Source organism: Pyrus communis, chromosome 9 (assembly GCF_963583255.1).
Source record: "Pyrus communis chromosome 9, drPyrComm1.1, whole genome shotgun sequence".
In the NCBI taxonomy this organism is placed as follows: Eukaryota; Viridiplantae; Streptophyta; class Magnoliopsida; order Rosales; family Rosaceae; genus Pyrus; species Pyrus communis.
This window is the reverse complement of record NC_084811.1, coordinates 5,415,284-5,430,547: the sequence shown is the minus strand read 5'-3', so window position 1 is coordinate 5,430,547 and position 15,264 is coordinate 5,415,284. Positions and strand designations below refer to the sequence as shown.

At 36.2% G+C, this 15,264-nt stretch overlaps 1 protein-coding gene across 1 annotated transcript; it reads left to right on the top strand.

The window, feature by feature from the left end:
* The first annotated feature begins 6,065 nt into the window (after positions 1–6,065).
* Positions 6,066–11,939, top strand: LOC137744077 (protein DETOXIFICATION 44, chloroplastic-like). The gene is made up of 14 exons (XM_068483938.1): positions 6,066–6,670; positions 6,765–6,888; positions 9,034–9,187; positions 9,273–9,409; positions 9,657–9,776; positions 9,875–10,010; positions 10,094–10,190; positions 10,308–10,408; positions 10,491–10,654; positions 10,777–10,884; positions 10,946–11,044; positions 11,160–11,255; positions 11,334–11,455; positions 11,531–11,939. The coding sequence occupies exons 1-14, from the start codon at positions 6,384–6,386 to the stop codon at positions 11,589–11,591; spliced, it is 1,806 nt and encodes a 601-aa protein (XP_068340039.1). The 5' UTR covers positions 6,066–6,383; the 3' UTR covers positions 11,592–11,939.
* Positions 11,940–15,264: the final 3,325 nt, after the last annotated feature.

Below are 15,264 nucleotides of genomic sequence, written 5' to 3'. Positions count from 1 at the left end.
ATCTTGTCTACATACAAATCACAATTTGCATACCAAACTTAAATAAGAAGTCATACGCGTAAAAAGAAATCACAATTCCTTATTCTGTCAATCAACTTGACGCGTATGCATAATTGATTCATTAAAAACGAAAGAAATTTTTTTATGTGTATATATATATGAGTTAAGATTCGGGACACACGCTTTTTATATGCATTTTGACACATGTTTTTTTAGAGACTTATTATGTAATGTATTTTAACGATCTAACTGTTTTTCTTTGATATCTCACCTCAAATATCGTCTAATAAAAATCTCCTAAATTCGAAATCACGTGACAGATGAATTAAATTTAGTGTTTCTTTGTAGAATCGTATTCGTTCATTTTCTTCATTATAAATGAATATTTGATAATTTTGAATTTGGCTAATTTTTTGTAATAATGATCGATGACTAATGTATAAAATATAGACCGCGTGTGTACCCAAAACTAACTCAAACATATACATAATGTTTTTTCTTTTGTTTTTGGTGAGTTGTGCATATGCCTCAAGTTGACCGAGAGTCAAGAAATTATGGTTTTCTTTTAAGCTTGTATGACTTCTTAATTACCTTTGGTATGCAAGTTCTACGTACGTTCATGATCGTTTTTCAATAAATTATTATTAACGAAAAAATTACAAGGCACTAAACAGTATGTGATTATATTAATAAACAACACTTCTTGGCATTGTTCCTTACAGGTGGAGCCATATGATGTGATGCAGCGTGACAAAGAGAAGAGCAAACACCAATATTCTTAAAGAACAAGGGCACTGAAATCTTCCAAAAATTACGAAAAGAAAACCTCAAAGTTTACTATTGAACAATTGCTAAGATAACAAACTAACGGCAAGATGAAGTATTTAAAATGTAATTTAATCCTCGAAATAACCTAGTAAAAAAGGAATCAAACAAATAATAAAATACAAGAAACGTCCTAAAATATCAAAGTCCGATTTTGGGTAGTAAACGAAAGAATCTGTCGAAAAAGCCCACAAATAATTTTGATACCCTTTTGCCGTGCTCTTCGAAATGTCAGGTCATGGACCTAAATTGGACATGCAAGCTCAAATTTACAGTGCTTTGTTCTGGTCCGGTTTACGCTTTTCGACATCATCTTTAATTCATCATACACGATGAGGATTTTGTGTGAGAAGAAAGTGGTGCCTTTCGGTTGGAGACAAACGTTTCCATTAGCAGTTAAATTATTCAGTGAGATCCAATAACTAAAGTGAATTATGTAATGTCATAATGATAGATCCTAAAGATTAACCTATTAAGGGAAAGAGATTTGTAATTATAAAAGAAAAGACTGAAAGGAGGGTTAGGAGTCCACTCTAAAGTATTCTAGGAGGAAAAAAAGGGTAACGTACGGTAAGGGCATAAAATTATAAGCCTATATAAAATATTAGAAAACTAATGAAAATGGTTTGAAAGTTTTGAGTTTTAACGATAAAGATAAAATAAAGGGTAAAATGAATAATACCCTAATTGACTTGTTATTATAAAATGTGGTTTTTCGTTAATGTGAATAATATCGGAAGTTTTTTGTTAAAGTTTCCTAAAATATTAGGTAGACCATACAAATAATTTGTGAAAATTAATGTAGTTTTTTCAAGCTTTTTCATGGCACCAAGCCTCCGAGAGAGAGAGAGAGAGGGAGAGAGAAGAGAGAGGTGATGTCTGTAGTTTTGTATTTTATATCCCTCACGTACCCTCCTTAGCTATTCTACTGCTATAAATACTGCTGCCCCTTCCCATAACTCATAACCCTCCATACTCAGATATCTCAGAAGCTCTAGCTAGCGAGCTTCATCTGCTTCTGCTGCTGCTGCTGCTGGCTCATGAGTTTAAAAAGTGTGGAAGAATCTGTTAAGCTCAGGAGGGATAGCGCCATTCTCGATTTGGTTTAACCACGTATTGCGCTATCCATCCTGAGTTTCATGGCTTCTTCTTACTCTCCCCCTGAGGAATTGTGGCCTTTTGAGTAAGGTTTGTAGTTTGTTTTCGCAATCTTGTTCCTCTCTATTAGTAATGCTTTGGTCTTATGTTTGAGAAGGCTAATGTGCTTTGCTATTTGAAAAATCTCTGTTGCAAGTGAAACCTATCTGCTTGAAAGCTGAAACATTAGCAGACTCAGAGTTCATTTTGAGTTAAATAAGGGGATCTCAATTGTGTGTCAAGATTTCAAAGAGATGAACTTTAAAAAGACATTAGCGGGCCTTACATTTGAACAAAAAGATTTTTTTCAAAATTTTAAAGAGACAGATCAACAAAACTTATATCCGAATGATGGGATGTAGGCCAGTTGATTTTGATGTTCAATTTATCTCTTCCTTTTACATTTGAATTTGATGTTTTCCTTTAATTATTTTGCAATTTGAAGCTAAATATTTCCTTAATTAAACTCAACTTGTAAAACCCCCAAAAGCCAAAGATTAAGCTAAATATTTCCTTAATAAGTTGATGATTTTCATCTGATTATATTATTATTATTATTATTTGTTAAATTCCTTTGATTATTTTTGTTAATGATGAACCGGACCATCGAAATTGGTCTGGGATGAGAGGAAACAGGAAAGTTAACGTGACGAATGTTGAATCTCCTGGGACAGGACGTAAAAATACTCATTAGGGAATGACAATTCTAACCGTTAAACCCGATAACCGTGGATAACCATCCGAATGGATTGGATTTGGATATGAAAATTCGGGTATATTTTGGGTATGGGGAAAAACCGTGAATATTATTCGGTTATGATTTTGGATATGGTTATAAGTGTTCTCAATCTATATCCGTACCCAAATCCGAACCAAATAATATATAATATGTATATATATGTATATTCATTAATTATCGAAGTCATTACCTTGAAAATACAAAAATTGCATTGTGTGAGTTGCATTTTATGGCAAAGTTAAAAAGTTTTGATTATGCGAGATATCACGGATCAACCAACATTATCAATGTTTAGCGCTATCCATCTTGAGTTTCATGGCTTCTTCTTACTCTCTACCTGAGGAATTGTAGCCTTTTGAGTAAGGTTCGTAGTTTGTTTTCGCAATCTTGTTACTTTCTCTTAGTAATGCTTTTGTCTTATGTTTGAGAAGACTAATGTACCTTGCTATTTGAAAAATCTCCGTTGCAAGTGAAACCTATCTGCTTGAAAGCTGAAACATTAGCAGACTCAGAGTTCATTTTGAGTTAAATAAAGGGATCTCGATTGTGTGTCAAGATTTCAAAAAGACGAACTTTAAAAAGACAGATTAGCGGGCCTTACATTTGAACAAAGGGATTTTTTCAAGATTTTAAAGAGATGGATCAACGAAACTTATATCAACGAAACTTATATCTGAATGATGGGATGTAGGCCAGTTGATTTTGATGTTCAATTTTATCTCTTCCTTTTACATTTGAATTTGATGTTTTCCTTTAATTATTTTGCTATTTGAAGCTAAATATCTCCCTAATTAAACTCAGCTTGTAAAACCCCAAAAGCCAAAGATTAAGCTAAATATTTCCTTAATAACTTGATGATTTTCCTCTGATTATTATTATTATTATTATTATTTTAAATTCCCTCGATTATTTTTGTTAATGATGAACTCGCCTTCATTAATTTGTTGCCTTGTTTGCTGCCATAGCTAAATAAAAAAACAGATTAAAAATGGGAATTGTTATTATCACTCCAAAAATCTTATTATACACTATAAATTTTCTATATTAGGAAAGAAAAATACATTTGTGAGAAGTGTAGAATGAAATTTTTAGAGTACCAATAACATTTCCCTTAAAAATATGCAAAAACAAGAAATATGAAAGTGAAGGACTTATCCGTAGTCACATGTAAGGGTGAAGAACTGGAGGATGTTGACCACTTCCCAACCCAACCTGGTGAATAAGTCAGGGGCCTCTGATATTTCCCTTTCACTTGCCTGAAGTTTGGCTTTAGTCTGGCACCTATTTTCGTACTCTTTGAGTATTTGCTTACCATTTCGGGTAATAATACTTCCTTGGCTTGTTGCTTCCACTAAAATAAATACCATTCACTCATGTCTGGCTTTTAATTTTCTTTTTCACATTGAGGATTTTATTCTCTCATGTGGGTTTAGATTTTTCGAGATTTTTTAGTATTTTTTATGTATTTTATACACTTGACGTTTTAATCGTTCGATTCTTTGTCACGTATCCAATAACCAATATTAATTGACAAAAAAAAAAAGAAAGGGTGTGCATGGACGGAGGCAATGAAATTATGTAAGATAGGGTTATGATGAATTTTTTTGTTCTCAAGTATAAAAAACAAGAGGTTAAAGTCGCCCGTCTAAATAAAATTTCTACTTCCATCGTAAGGTATGATGGTAATCTATGGCCTGTTTGGAATTGCATTTGGAAGACTAAGAGTGTTTTTGACAACTAAAAATATTTTTTTGAATGTATTTGGTAAAGAGCATAAAATTAGTTATGTGCTTCTTCAGAAAATACTCAACTTTAGTTAGCAATATATTTATAAGTAAACGCATTTTCAACAAAAGTGAGAAGAAATGCTTATATTGAAGCAATCCAACACGAGCTCTACATGTAATTGATTTTATAATAGCTTATCATTGACAAATCTTAAATATTCATCATGCAATCCTTCGTAATTAAAAAAACGAATAAATTTACAAAAATTAAAGAATAAGAATCAGTATTAGTATCTAAACCACAAAGATTATCAACTAAATTTGATGTTTAATGACTGCAGGGCTTTGCTGTTTAGGGTATGGAAGGATGGAGATGAGGACCAAAGCTCAAGTCGTGCAGACCTCATCTTCAGAAATGGAGGCTGTAATATAAACATGTTTGCAGATATTGAGGTGAGAGAGGGAGACAAGCAAACGTAGAAATCAGGAAACTGAGAAAAAGTTCCATATAAGATTTTTGTTTTTTCTATGCGGTTAATGTATAAATAAAATACTGAATTAGTTTTGTCCCTTTCACAATTTGATAATGTCCATAAGATTAAGATATCGTGATGTCATGTTTAATTACGTGAAATGAAAACTAAGATTATTACGATTCTTGGCCTTTTAGCATTTATTAAAAGTGGGTATTAAAATATGTTAATTCCTGATGTTTCTCGTGTTTACTAACACATGAAATAAGAGATTGTGTCAATTCTACTTTAAAAATTCGTTTGAAAGTGTTTTTAAAATAGTTGAAAACACTTTTGATAAGACGAGCCTTAAAATCCGTCATGCAATGAATCCATCTTCTCAAAATGCTTTCAGTCATTATAACATCATTTTGAAACGAACCATTTTTTCTTTCCTTTTTCGATACATGACTTCCTCCATTACAAACAGTAAACAAGCCATTGAAAAAGTCAAACCTCATGCAATGAGCAATTTGGTGCAATCACGATCGAGTCAAAGTTTTTGCCTTTTTTTAATTGGATAATACTAAGTACATTAATTTTTAGATCAAATTTTGTAAACTAAATGATGTGGTTGTTAATGATTTAATTATTATCTAAGTATTGATTAACGTGCTTATTCATTATTAGTGACACATCATTTAGTTTGTAAGTTTGGCTCAACAATTTGGTCACCCTAACATTATAGTATTTTGTGCTTATCTTTTGTTGAAATCACACCACGTTTAGTGATTATGAGAGGAAAAATTCTAATTTTCTACTTCTCCACATTTATTCAAAACATCGAGTACCTTCAAAATTTAGAAATTAGATCAGCTGGGAAGAGTAATTGATTCAATTCTCATTCCTTACTACCTATAATCTGGATTTCCCCAATTGCTTACTTCTTTGACACGTAGTAAGTTTTTTTCCTAAAAGACTTGTTTGCTTACTTGGAATAAGGCGCAAAGTATGATTATCTATATCTTTTTTAATCATATCATATTATTACCAGTAGTTGTTTATCTCATTCATGAACAACTAGATATCATTACGATATCGTTACCATACCTAAAAATGTAGGTACACATGCCCTATCGCTGAGGTAAGATACCCACAAAATATGTAGCGGGGGACACCCAATGAGCACTTGTAAATTGTAATTTTGGTAATCAAATTTGCTTGTGGAAGGTATTTGTTGGCCCATTGGGCTTGAATTGATACGCATTGGGCTTCGTTACCTTTGGGCTTTGACAGCTCATTGGGCTCCAATTCATGGTAAGCACACTTTTAGTTACGGCGCCCGGCCCAACAGAGATATTTTTCTGAGCGCGAAATCTAGCCGTTAAAATCGTCGCTACAGATAAAGATAACAACAAAAACATATGGTTGCAGGCCTGCAACATTCACATTCTTTTCTTTATAAAATGGAGTCTGGAATTTGTCTGTTTAAGAATTTGAAAAATGGCGAGCGGTCTCTCACACCACCACCTTCTCTGCATGTATTCCTCAAAAACCCACCCACCGTTTTCAAAAACGCAAACACCTTCCAGAAACCCTTTGTCCTCCTCCGTTGCTCTCCGGACCCTCCCGAAGTCGTCGTCTCCGAAAAACTCCAACACTTCGCTGCAAAGTTCGCCGGAAGATCCGAAGCCCGCCAGCGCTCTTAAGCGAGCCGACCCACCCGGCCAAAACCCACCTCCCAGATTGTCTTCTTTCGACTCCCTCTTCTTCCGCCTTCGCCGTTTAAGGTAGATTTTAATCTTATTTTATGTACACAATTTCAAATTCATGGGAGATTAGCTTTGGTGTGTTGTGGGTTGTTGTAAATTTGTGATTTTGCAGAGATGAAAGGTTTAAGCTTGATGGGATTTTTGTGGACTTTCTGTCGATTGCATTGCCTGCTGCTCTGGCTCTTGCTGCTGACCCCATTACCTCTTTGGTTGACACAGCCTTTGTTGGGCATTTAGTTATCAACTTTGTTCCTTGATTAAGCTTAACTAATTAATAAATGTTTGATTTTCATTTTTATTTTTGTTAATTGATACAATTATGTGTGTATTTGATAAATAATATAAGAATTCCATGTCGGATTTGACAAAACAAATTACAATTAACAAATGGTTCTACTCCTAATGACACTGAGGGTTATATGATAAAGCTCCATACCTGGTGTGTTAGTAGGCGATAAGATATTAGGTCATCTCCAATTGAAGGAGGGTCAGAGGGCTCGTTTGAACCCTATAGTCCTCCAAGAAAGTAATATTTTAATAAATAGTATAGGGCCGTATTTCTTAAGCCATCTCCGACCGAGGGCTGGCCAGAGGGCTCATTTTAGCCTTTTGGCCCTCCAAGATATTAATATTTTAATGAACAGTACATAACCATATTTTCTTTCGTCTCCAACCGAGGGTCAAAGGGTCATAGGGCTCATTTTAGCCCTATCACAAAAAATATTCTCCAACCGAGGATCAAAGGGTCATAGGGCCAAACATAATTTATTATTTAAATTTAAAAACTACAACAACTTAAATTCAAATCCAACAACTTATATTTAAAAACTACAATGGTAACTGGCCCAAAAAAAACCAAAAAAATTAGAACTTAAATTTAATGAATGGTTTAGTTATTTATAGGAAAAAAAAAATTAGAATTTTTAAGAATTAAAAAAAAAAAATTGGCCCAAAAAAAAAAAAAAAAAAAAATTTGAATCCAACTGTAACTGGCGTCAGCTAGCCGTTGGATTCAAAAATTTGTTTAAGCATTTCTGTTGGATATAACCGACATGAATATATTTATATTAAATATATTCTTGTCGGTTATATTCGACGAGAATGCTAGAATTTCTGGCCAGCCTCGGGCTAGCTGACTTGCTAGATTGGGCCAACCCTTTGGTCCTTTTAAATTCCGTGGGGCCCACGAGCCCTCTGGCCTAACCCTCATTTGGAGACAGTTTTCAGGCTATTTTCGGCCCTCCGGCCCTTTGGACCCTTTGGTTGGAGATGGTCTTACCATCTCCAACCGAGGGGCCAGAGGACCATAGGCCAAACATAGCCTTGTAACAAAAAATATCTCCAACCGAGGGCCAAAGGGTCATAGGGTTAAACATAATTTATTATTTAAATTTAAAAACTACAACAACTTAAATTTAAAAAGGGTCCAAATAGGTCAATAAGGGCTTGTGCAAAAATATATGATGGGTCTAATTTTCTTTTGAATCCAAGAACTGGTAATATCTCTTTAAATGAGTACATGAGGAGCTATAGGATGATACGTTCCCGTGCCACAAACAAGTACCTACAGGATCTTGTTGCATATCTTTGGGCCAAAAGAAGCATGGAGTAGTCGTTTAAGTTTTATGTTGTTAAATGTTTTTTATTTTTATGTTGTTTAATGTTATTTAATGTTTTTTAATATTTTTTCATGTGACTTAATGTTATTTAATGTTGTTTAATGGCTTAGGAAGTTATAGGAAAAAAAAATAATTTTTTTATTTTTTTTATTTTTTAATTTTGTTAAAAAAAAAATTCAAATATAATAGCTAGCTAACGTCAGCATGTTAGGCTATCTCCAACTGAATGCTGGTCAGATAGCTCGTTTTAGCCTTCTAGCCCTCCAAGAAATTAATATTTTAATGAATAATACATGACCATATTTCTTACCATAGGGCTCGTTTTAGCCCTGTCACAAAAAACTGTCTCCAACCGAGGGCCAAAGGTTATAGTATGGAATGTGAAGAATTGAAATAAAATAAGGTAAGATAGTGTTGAATAGTGAAAAATATGTGAGAAATGGTGTAGGAAAAAATTAGAAATTAAAATTAAAAAAAATGTCCCAAAAAAAAAAAAAAAAGAGAAAAGTGGGCTGGCCAAATGGAAGAGAACAAAAAAAAAAAAAAAAAAAATGAAATTGGGCTAGCCAGCGGGCTGGCTCATTTGGGCTAGCTGGTTGGCCCTTTAGTCATTTTTTGTCCAGTGGGGCCCATGAGCTCTTTGGCCTAGCCTTCGGATGGATATGGTTTTTAGGCTATTTTCGACCCTCTGACCCTCTGGACCCTTCGGTTGGAGATGGCCTTAGCGTTGGTCCTTCATCCGTGTATCTGAAATTTTTACAGTTTCCGCATTGTGTAGGGTCGGTTGAATTGGCAGCAGTTGGGGTGTCAGCTTCAGTATTCAACTTAGTTTCTAAATTGTTTAACGTTCCATTGCTCAACATCACTACATCTTTTGTTGCTGAAGAGCAGGCATTGGCTAGCAAGGCCGAGGATGGTAATCAGCAACTTTTTCTAGAAAGATTTGTTATATTTGAAGTTCAGTAATAATACCTTACTTTAATCAAAATGGTTTTGTGAAGATTTTCAGGGTGACAGGCAGAGCAAGAAGCTCCTTCCCTCGGTGTCAACGGCATTGGCTCTTGCTGCCACCTTTGGCGTAGCTGAAGCTGTTGCACTTTTTCTTGGGTCGGGTGTCTTGATGAATGCCATGCTGTATGTCAATCTTCACCAATTATCAGTTTAATGTGATGCATGCTACTTTGTGCTACTTTACTCTTCATATGTATCTACTTACTTCCGTCGAATTCAGTTTGTTTATTGTCTTGGTGCAGTTTCTTTCTTTCACATGATTATGAATATCATAATTTATTTTGGAGTTGAATTTCGTATTTGTTTAGGTAGCTTTTACAGTCGCTTTTTCACTAGTATGTAGCAAACTTTTTCTTCCATTTCTGCGTTATTAGAGACGTTATCACAGCATTCAAATGAAATTGAAAGGGGTATCAAGGTTTCCCTACCTTGAAAGGGGCTTCAAGGTTTCAAATTTGGCTGATAAGGATGGAAGAGAAAGACTAGTATATGGAGTAGGAAATTTTTCTCACCGCGGGATATGTAGCATTTTGACATTAACTGACTGATGATGTTTCTGGATTTTTTTTAATGGAGTTTGATGTTGTTATAGGATTCACCAATGCGAATACCTGCTGAGAGTTTTCTTGCCCTAAGGACATTTGGTGCTCCACCGATTGTAATTGCACTTGCCGCACAAGGCACATTTCGTGGCTTTGAAGACACAAAGACACCTCTGTATGCTGCTTGTATGTATTGTTTTGCATCTTTCTTAACTCAACTGTATTGTTTTCCAACTGAGAAAATGACAATGTCTGCTCTTTTATCTCAGTTGCTGGCAACTTACTTAATGCTATATTGGATGCAATATTGATATTTATTTTCAATTTTGGAATCCGCGGTGCTGCTATTGCTACAGTGATTTCTGAGTACGTCAACGATGTGGTAAATTTAATTTACTGATGGATTTTGATCTTGATGTTCCTATCGTAAAATTCTGTCAAGTTTTCTTTCTAACACAACTCTTCATGTCTATTTTTCGCAAGGTACCTGATAGCTGTTATTGTTTTGTGGAAATTGAATAGTGAAGTATTACTTGTCCCTGCCTATATTGATGGGAGAAGAATCATCGGTTACCTTAATTCTGGTAGGTTCTTTGTGAACTAGTTTATGAAATATAGATGATACAGATATTCGAGTTTTTTCTAAATGCCCTTTGTATTTGTCAGGGATCCTTCTTATCGGCAGAAGCTTAGCAGTCGTTGTAACCACGACGCTAGCCACATCCGTGGCAGCCCAGGAGGGTCCTATCCCCATGGCTGGCCATCAGATTTGCATTCAAGTTTGGTTGGCAGTATCTTTGCTTACCGATGCTTTAGCACTGGCTGGTCAGGTGTGACATTTTACTTTACAAGTTTCATATGACGTGAACAATTTACACCGAAGAATTGAATGAAATAAATTGTGTGAACGAATTAGATCTAGTTTAATCATTACAATGATGTTTCTTCACAGACACTTCTCGCCAGTGGTTATTCCCAACAAGATTATGAACAAGCACGCCTAGTAATTTATAGAGTTCTACAGGTGCATATTTTTCTTTTCAACTGCTTCATTGTCATCGTTAATTGATATCCTTTTTTTCCTCTGAATCTACATTCACTGTTCTTTGAATTTCAAACAGATTGGTTTGGGAATTATGTTATTCATCGGTTTTAAAGCTTTTTCTATCTTATTCAGCACAGACCCTCTAGTCCTGGCAATTGCGTGGTCTGGTTTATTGGTAGGAAACTACATATCTGAACAATTTACTTGTTGGAAGCCTATGGACTATTACTTGCTTCATGTGTGCATTAGTTGCACTGCTACACATACCTGATATGGATATTGTTTGCCACTTTGTTGCTGGATCTCAGCCAATAAACGCTCTAGCATTTGTTATTGATGGACTGTACTACGGAGTTTCAGACTTTGGATTTGCTGCCTATTCGATGGTATTCCCGGATCCTATCATGAACAACAAAATGGTTATATCATATGGTCTCCTCTCACCTCTCTTTTTGTTTGGGTAGGTGTTAGTAGGACTGATTTCTTCCGTGGTCATACTTGTTGCCTCTCCGTCTTTTGGCCTTGCTGGAGTCTGGACCGGGTTGTTTCTCTTCATGGCATTGCGCGTAGTAGCCGGGATTTGGAGGTAAACTAATTTCTGTACGAGCTTCTGTCATCGCGCAACTTGAACTTCTTCCTGACAAATACTATTGCATTCCAGGTTGGGCACAAGAACCGAACCATGGAAATTGGTCTGGGATGAGAGGAAAAAGGAAAGTTAACGTGACGAATGTTGAATCTCCTGGGACAGGAGGTAAAAATACTCATCAGGGGCTATCGAACACAAGTAATTGTCTGAAGTCTGATGCTACTGGTGTAACCTGTTTTCGAACACAGGTTATCCTAAGGTTGTCAAGGGCCTGCCGGATTATTAAGACGACCTGGATCAACAAGAAGGAGTGACTTCGACTGGTTTCCGACTACTTGCTAAAGTTAGTATGTCGGGATGCAGATGATGATCGGCGTTCCAAACCGAAAATTTCTTCCCGTCCATACTTCACCAGGTTATTGTATAACATAAAACGCCTACAAATATATACAAAACGACATCAAAGATTCTGAAATTGAAAGGGAAGTTCTTACACCATGAAAGATATAGATTTATTTATATTTTCGGGTTAAAACTGTTAAGAACCTGCTCAACCTGGACAGTGTAGCTATGGAGATATGGAATGGGAGAGGTAGAAGACGAGCAAGAAGCTCGTGTGAATTTTTAATGAGTAAACTCAAATAACCGTTCGAGGAGCAATGAGGCCATTGCTCCATTTAAGTAGCTTTTCCACTCAGAAATGCCGACTCAGCATTCCATTACATAACCAACTCACTAAAGGACAAACCCTTTTATTTAATAAACTGAAATTACAAACAAAAGGAATAAAATGCACTTCTTAACATCACTCCCTCCTTAAAATCAACCTTGTCCACAAGGTTTCAGAGCTGAAATGTTGGGAACCCAGCATGAAAATCATCGTAATCCTCCCAAGTAGCTGTGCTTTCTTCTTGTCCAACCCAATGTACTAGCAACTGAACACCTGTCTTGTCGTCCTTCTTGTAAATTCTCCTGGCAATTATTGCCAAGGGAGCATCTGATGGATGAGAATCCTGCATCTGAGCTTCATCTGTCAGTGTTGGCAGTGCTGTTACAGGTAGATCCAAATTTCCCATGTGCCTCTTGAGGCAGCTGACATGAAAAACAGGATGTATTTTTGATCCCTCAGGTAATTTGAGCTTGTAAGCAACAGGTCCTACTCTCTCCAATACCTCATAAGGACCGTAGTATCAAGGGTGTAGCTTGTGATAAGCATGTGAAGCCAATGGTTGCAACTGATATGGCAGCAACTTAAGATAGACTAAGTCACCAACAGAAAACTCTCTCTCAGTCCTTTTCTTTTTGCCTGAACTGCCATTCGATTCTAAGCCATTACTATGTTAGACCTGAGTATGGTAAGCAACTTATCCCTCTCAATCAACTCTTGTTCCACAGAGTCCATTTTTGCAGTACTTAAGTCATAAGAAGTAACATGAGGAGGAGGGTACCCATATACCAATTCAAATGGAGTAAATTTTGAAGAAGTACGATAGGAAGTATTATAGTTCCACTCTGCCCATGGTAACCATTTGACTTAATTCTTAGGTTTGTTTCCCATAAAGCACCTCAGATATGTTTCAACACACCTGTTGACCACCTCAGTTTGTCCATCACTTTGAGGATGGCACCCCGAGCTCATGCAAAGTTGTGATCCTTGCAACTTAAAGAACTCCTTCCAAAAAGTGCTCAGGTACAACAGATCTCTGTCACTCACAATTGTAGATGGCATTCCATGCAGCTTGAATATGTTATCAACAAACAACTGAGCAACAGTTATGGCAGTATAGGGATGAGCTAAAGCTAAGAAGTGAGCATACTTAGTAAGCCTATTTACTAACACAAAAATAATAGTTTTGCCTTTGCAAGATGGTAATCCCACAACGAAATCCATGCTTATATTAGTCCAAATTTTTTGAGGAATTGGCAAAGGTTGAATTAAACCAGGAGGAGGTAGAGTTTCATACTTGTTTTGTTGGCAAATATTACACTCTGAGATATAGGTCTTTATGTCTCCCTTCATACCTGGACAATAAAAACCCTTTTTTAGCCTTGATAGGTCTTCAATACACCTTGGTGCCCTGCGGCAGGTGTTGAATGGTGCTCAGCCAAAAGCTTAAGCTTCCAAGTGGAATTGGGGCTAATTACTATCCTATACTTGTACTTGAGCAAGCCATTATCAACATGATAATGGGCTAACTTAGAACCACTGGCTACTCCACTCCCACAGTTTGTAACCTCTGCCCTTTTTTGCTTAATCCAAGCATCTTCTTCATTGTATCTTCTTAATTCATCCAACCACCCAAAATAGGGGTAAGAGATAGCGTGACAATTCATGGATGAATGATTTACCCCATTAGAACACTGAGTGTCATGATCTGTGACTTGTCTTTTAGAGAGGGCATCAGCGACTATGTTATCAACACCCTTCTTAAAATGAATTTCATAATTAAATCCCATCAATTTGGAAACCCACTTCTGTTGGAATGTTGTATGAGCCCTTTGGTTGAGAAAATATTTCAAGCTACAGATATAAGTCTTGATTATAAAATGCCTACCCTGAAGATAGGATTGCCATTTCTTGACAGCATGTACAATTGCAATGAGTTCTTTCTCATAGGTGGAGAGAGATTGATTTTTAGGTTCCAAGGCTCGACTAGTAAATGCAATTGGTCTCCCTTGTTGCTGTATAACCACACCAATGCCATTATCAGAGGCATCGCATTCCAACTCAAATGGTAGTTTAAAATTAGGCAAAGCAAGGACCTGTGGAGAGGTCATAGTATCCTTGAGCTTCTGGAAAGCTACTTCAGCTGCTGTAGTCTACAAGAACCCATCATTCTTAGTCATATGGTAAAGTGGTTGGCAGATTTTGCCAAAACTAGGCACAAATTTCCTGTAATACCCTATGAGACCAAGGAAACCTTGCAATTCTTTCACTGCAGTAGGCTTAGGCCATTCCATTATAGCCTGAATCTTGGAGGGATCAACCTCTACACCTTTGCTTGATATGACATGGCCCAAATATTCCACTCAACTTTGACCAAAAGAACATTTCTGCTTTTTAACATAAAGTTGGTGTTGCTGCAACACCTTAAATGTCATTTTAAGATTCAACATATGGTCTTCCCAAGTCTTACTGCAGACTAATATGTCATCGAAGAACATAAGGATGAAATTCCTCAAATGGGGTCTGAACATATTATTCATAAGGCTTTGGAATGTTGCAGGTGCATTAGTGAGTCCAAAAGGCATCACTAAGAACTCATAGTGACCTTCGTGGGTTCTGAAAGCAGTTTTTTCAATGTCTTGAGGATGCATCAAAAGTTGATGATAACCGGACCTTAAATCAAGCTTAGTGAAAAACCTCGCACCATGTAGTTCATCCAAGAGATCATCAATCAGAGGAATATGGTATTTATCCTTGATTGTTACGGCATTAAGCTCCCTGTAGTCCATACACATTCTCCAGGTTCCTTTTTTTTTTCTTCACAAGGAGAATTGGACAAGAGAAGGGACTGTGGCTTGGTCTCATAAAACCTACATTAAGTGGTTCTTGAACTGCCTTCTTAATTTCAATATTTTGTAAAGAACCATAATGGTAAGGTCTTATGTTAGGGGGCTTAGATCTAGGAAGTAGTGGGATTTGATGATTGTGAACCCTACTGGGTGGTAGCTCAGTAGATCAAACAAAAATGGTTTCAAATTGCCTCAACACTTCTTGTAGTTGCTTAAGTTGCAAGGGTTTTAAATCACAAGCTTCAACCATTCTATCTTCAATGGAGTAAAGGAACAAACCCAAATTAGAG

Coding starts and splice junctions, on each gene's coding strand:
- LOC137744077 (XM_068483938.1), top strand. CDS start 6,384: ATGGCGAGCGGTCTCTCACACCACCACCTTCTCTGCATGTATTCCTCA. Junction 6,671..6,764: donor TTCCGCCTTCGCCGTTTAAG/GTAGATTTTAAT, acceptor GTGATTTTGCAG/AGATGAAAGGTTTAAGCTTG. Junction 9,188..9,272: donor GGCTAGCAAGGCCGAGGATG/GTAATCAGCAAC, acceptor GGTTTTGTGAAG/ATTTTCAGGGTGACAGGCAG.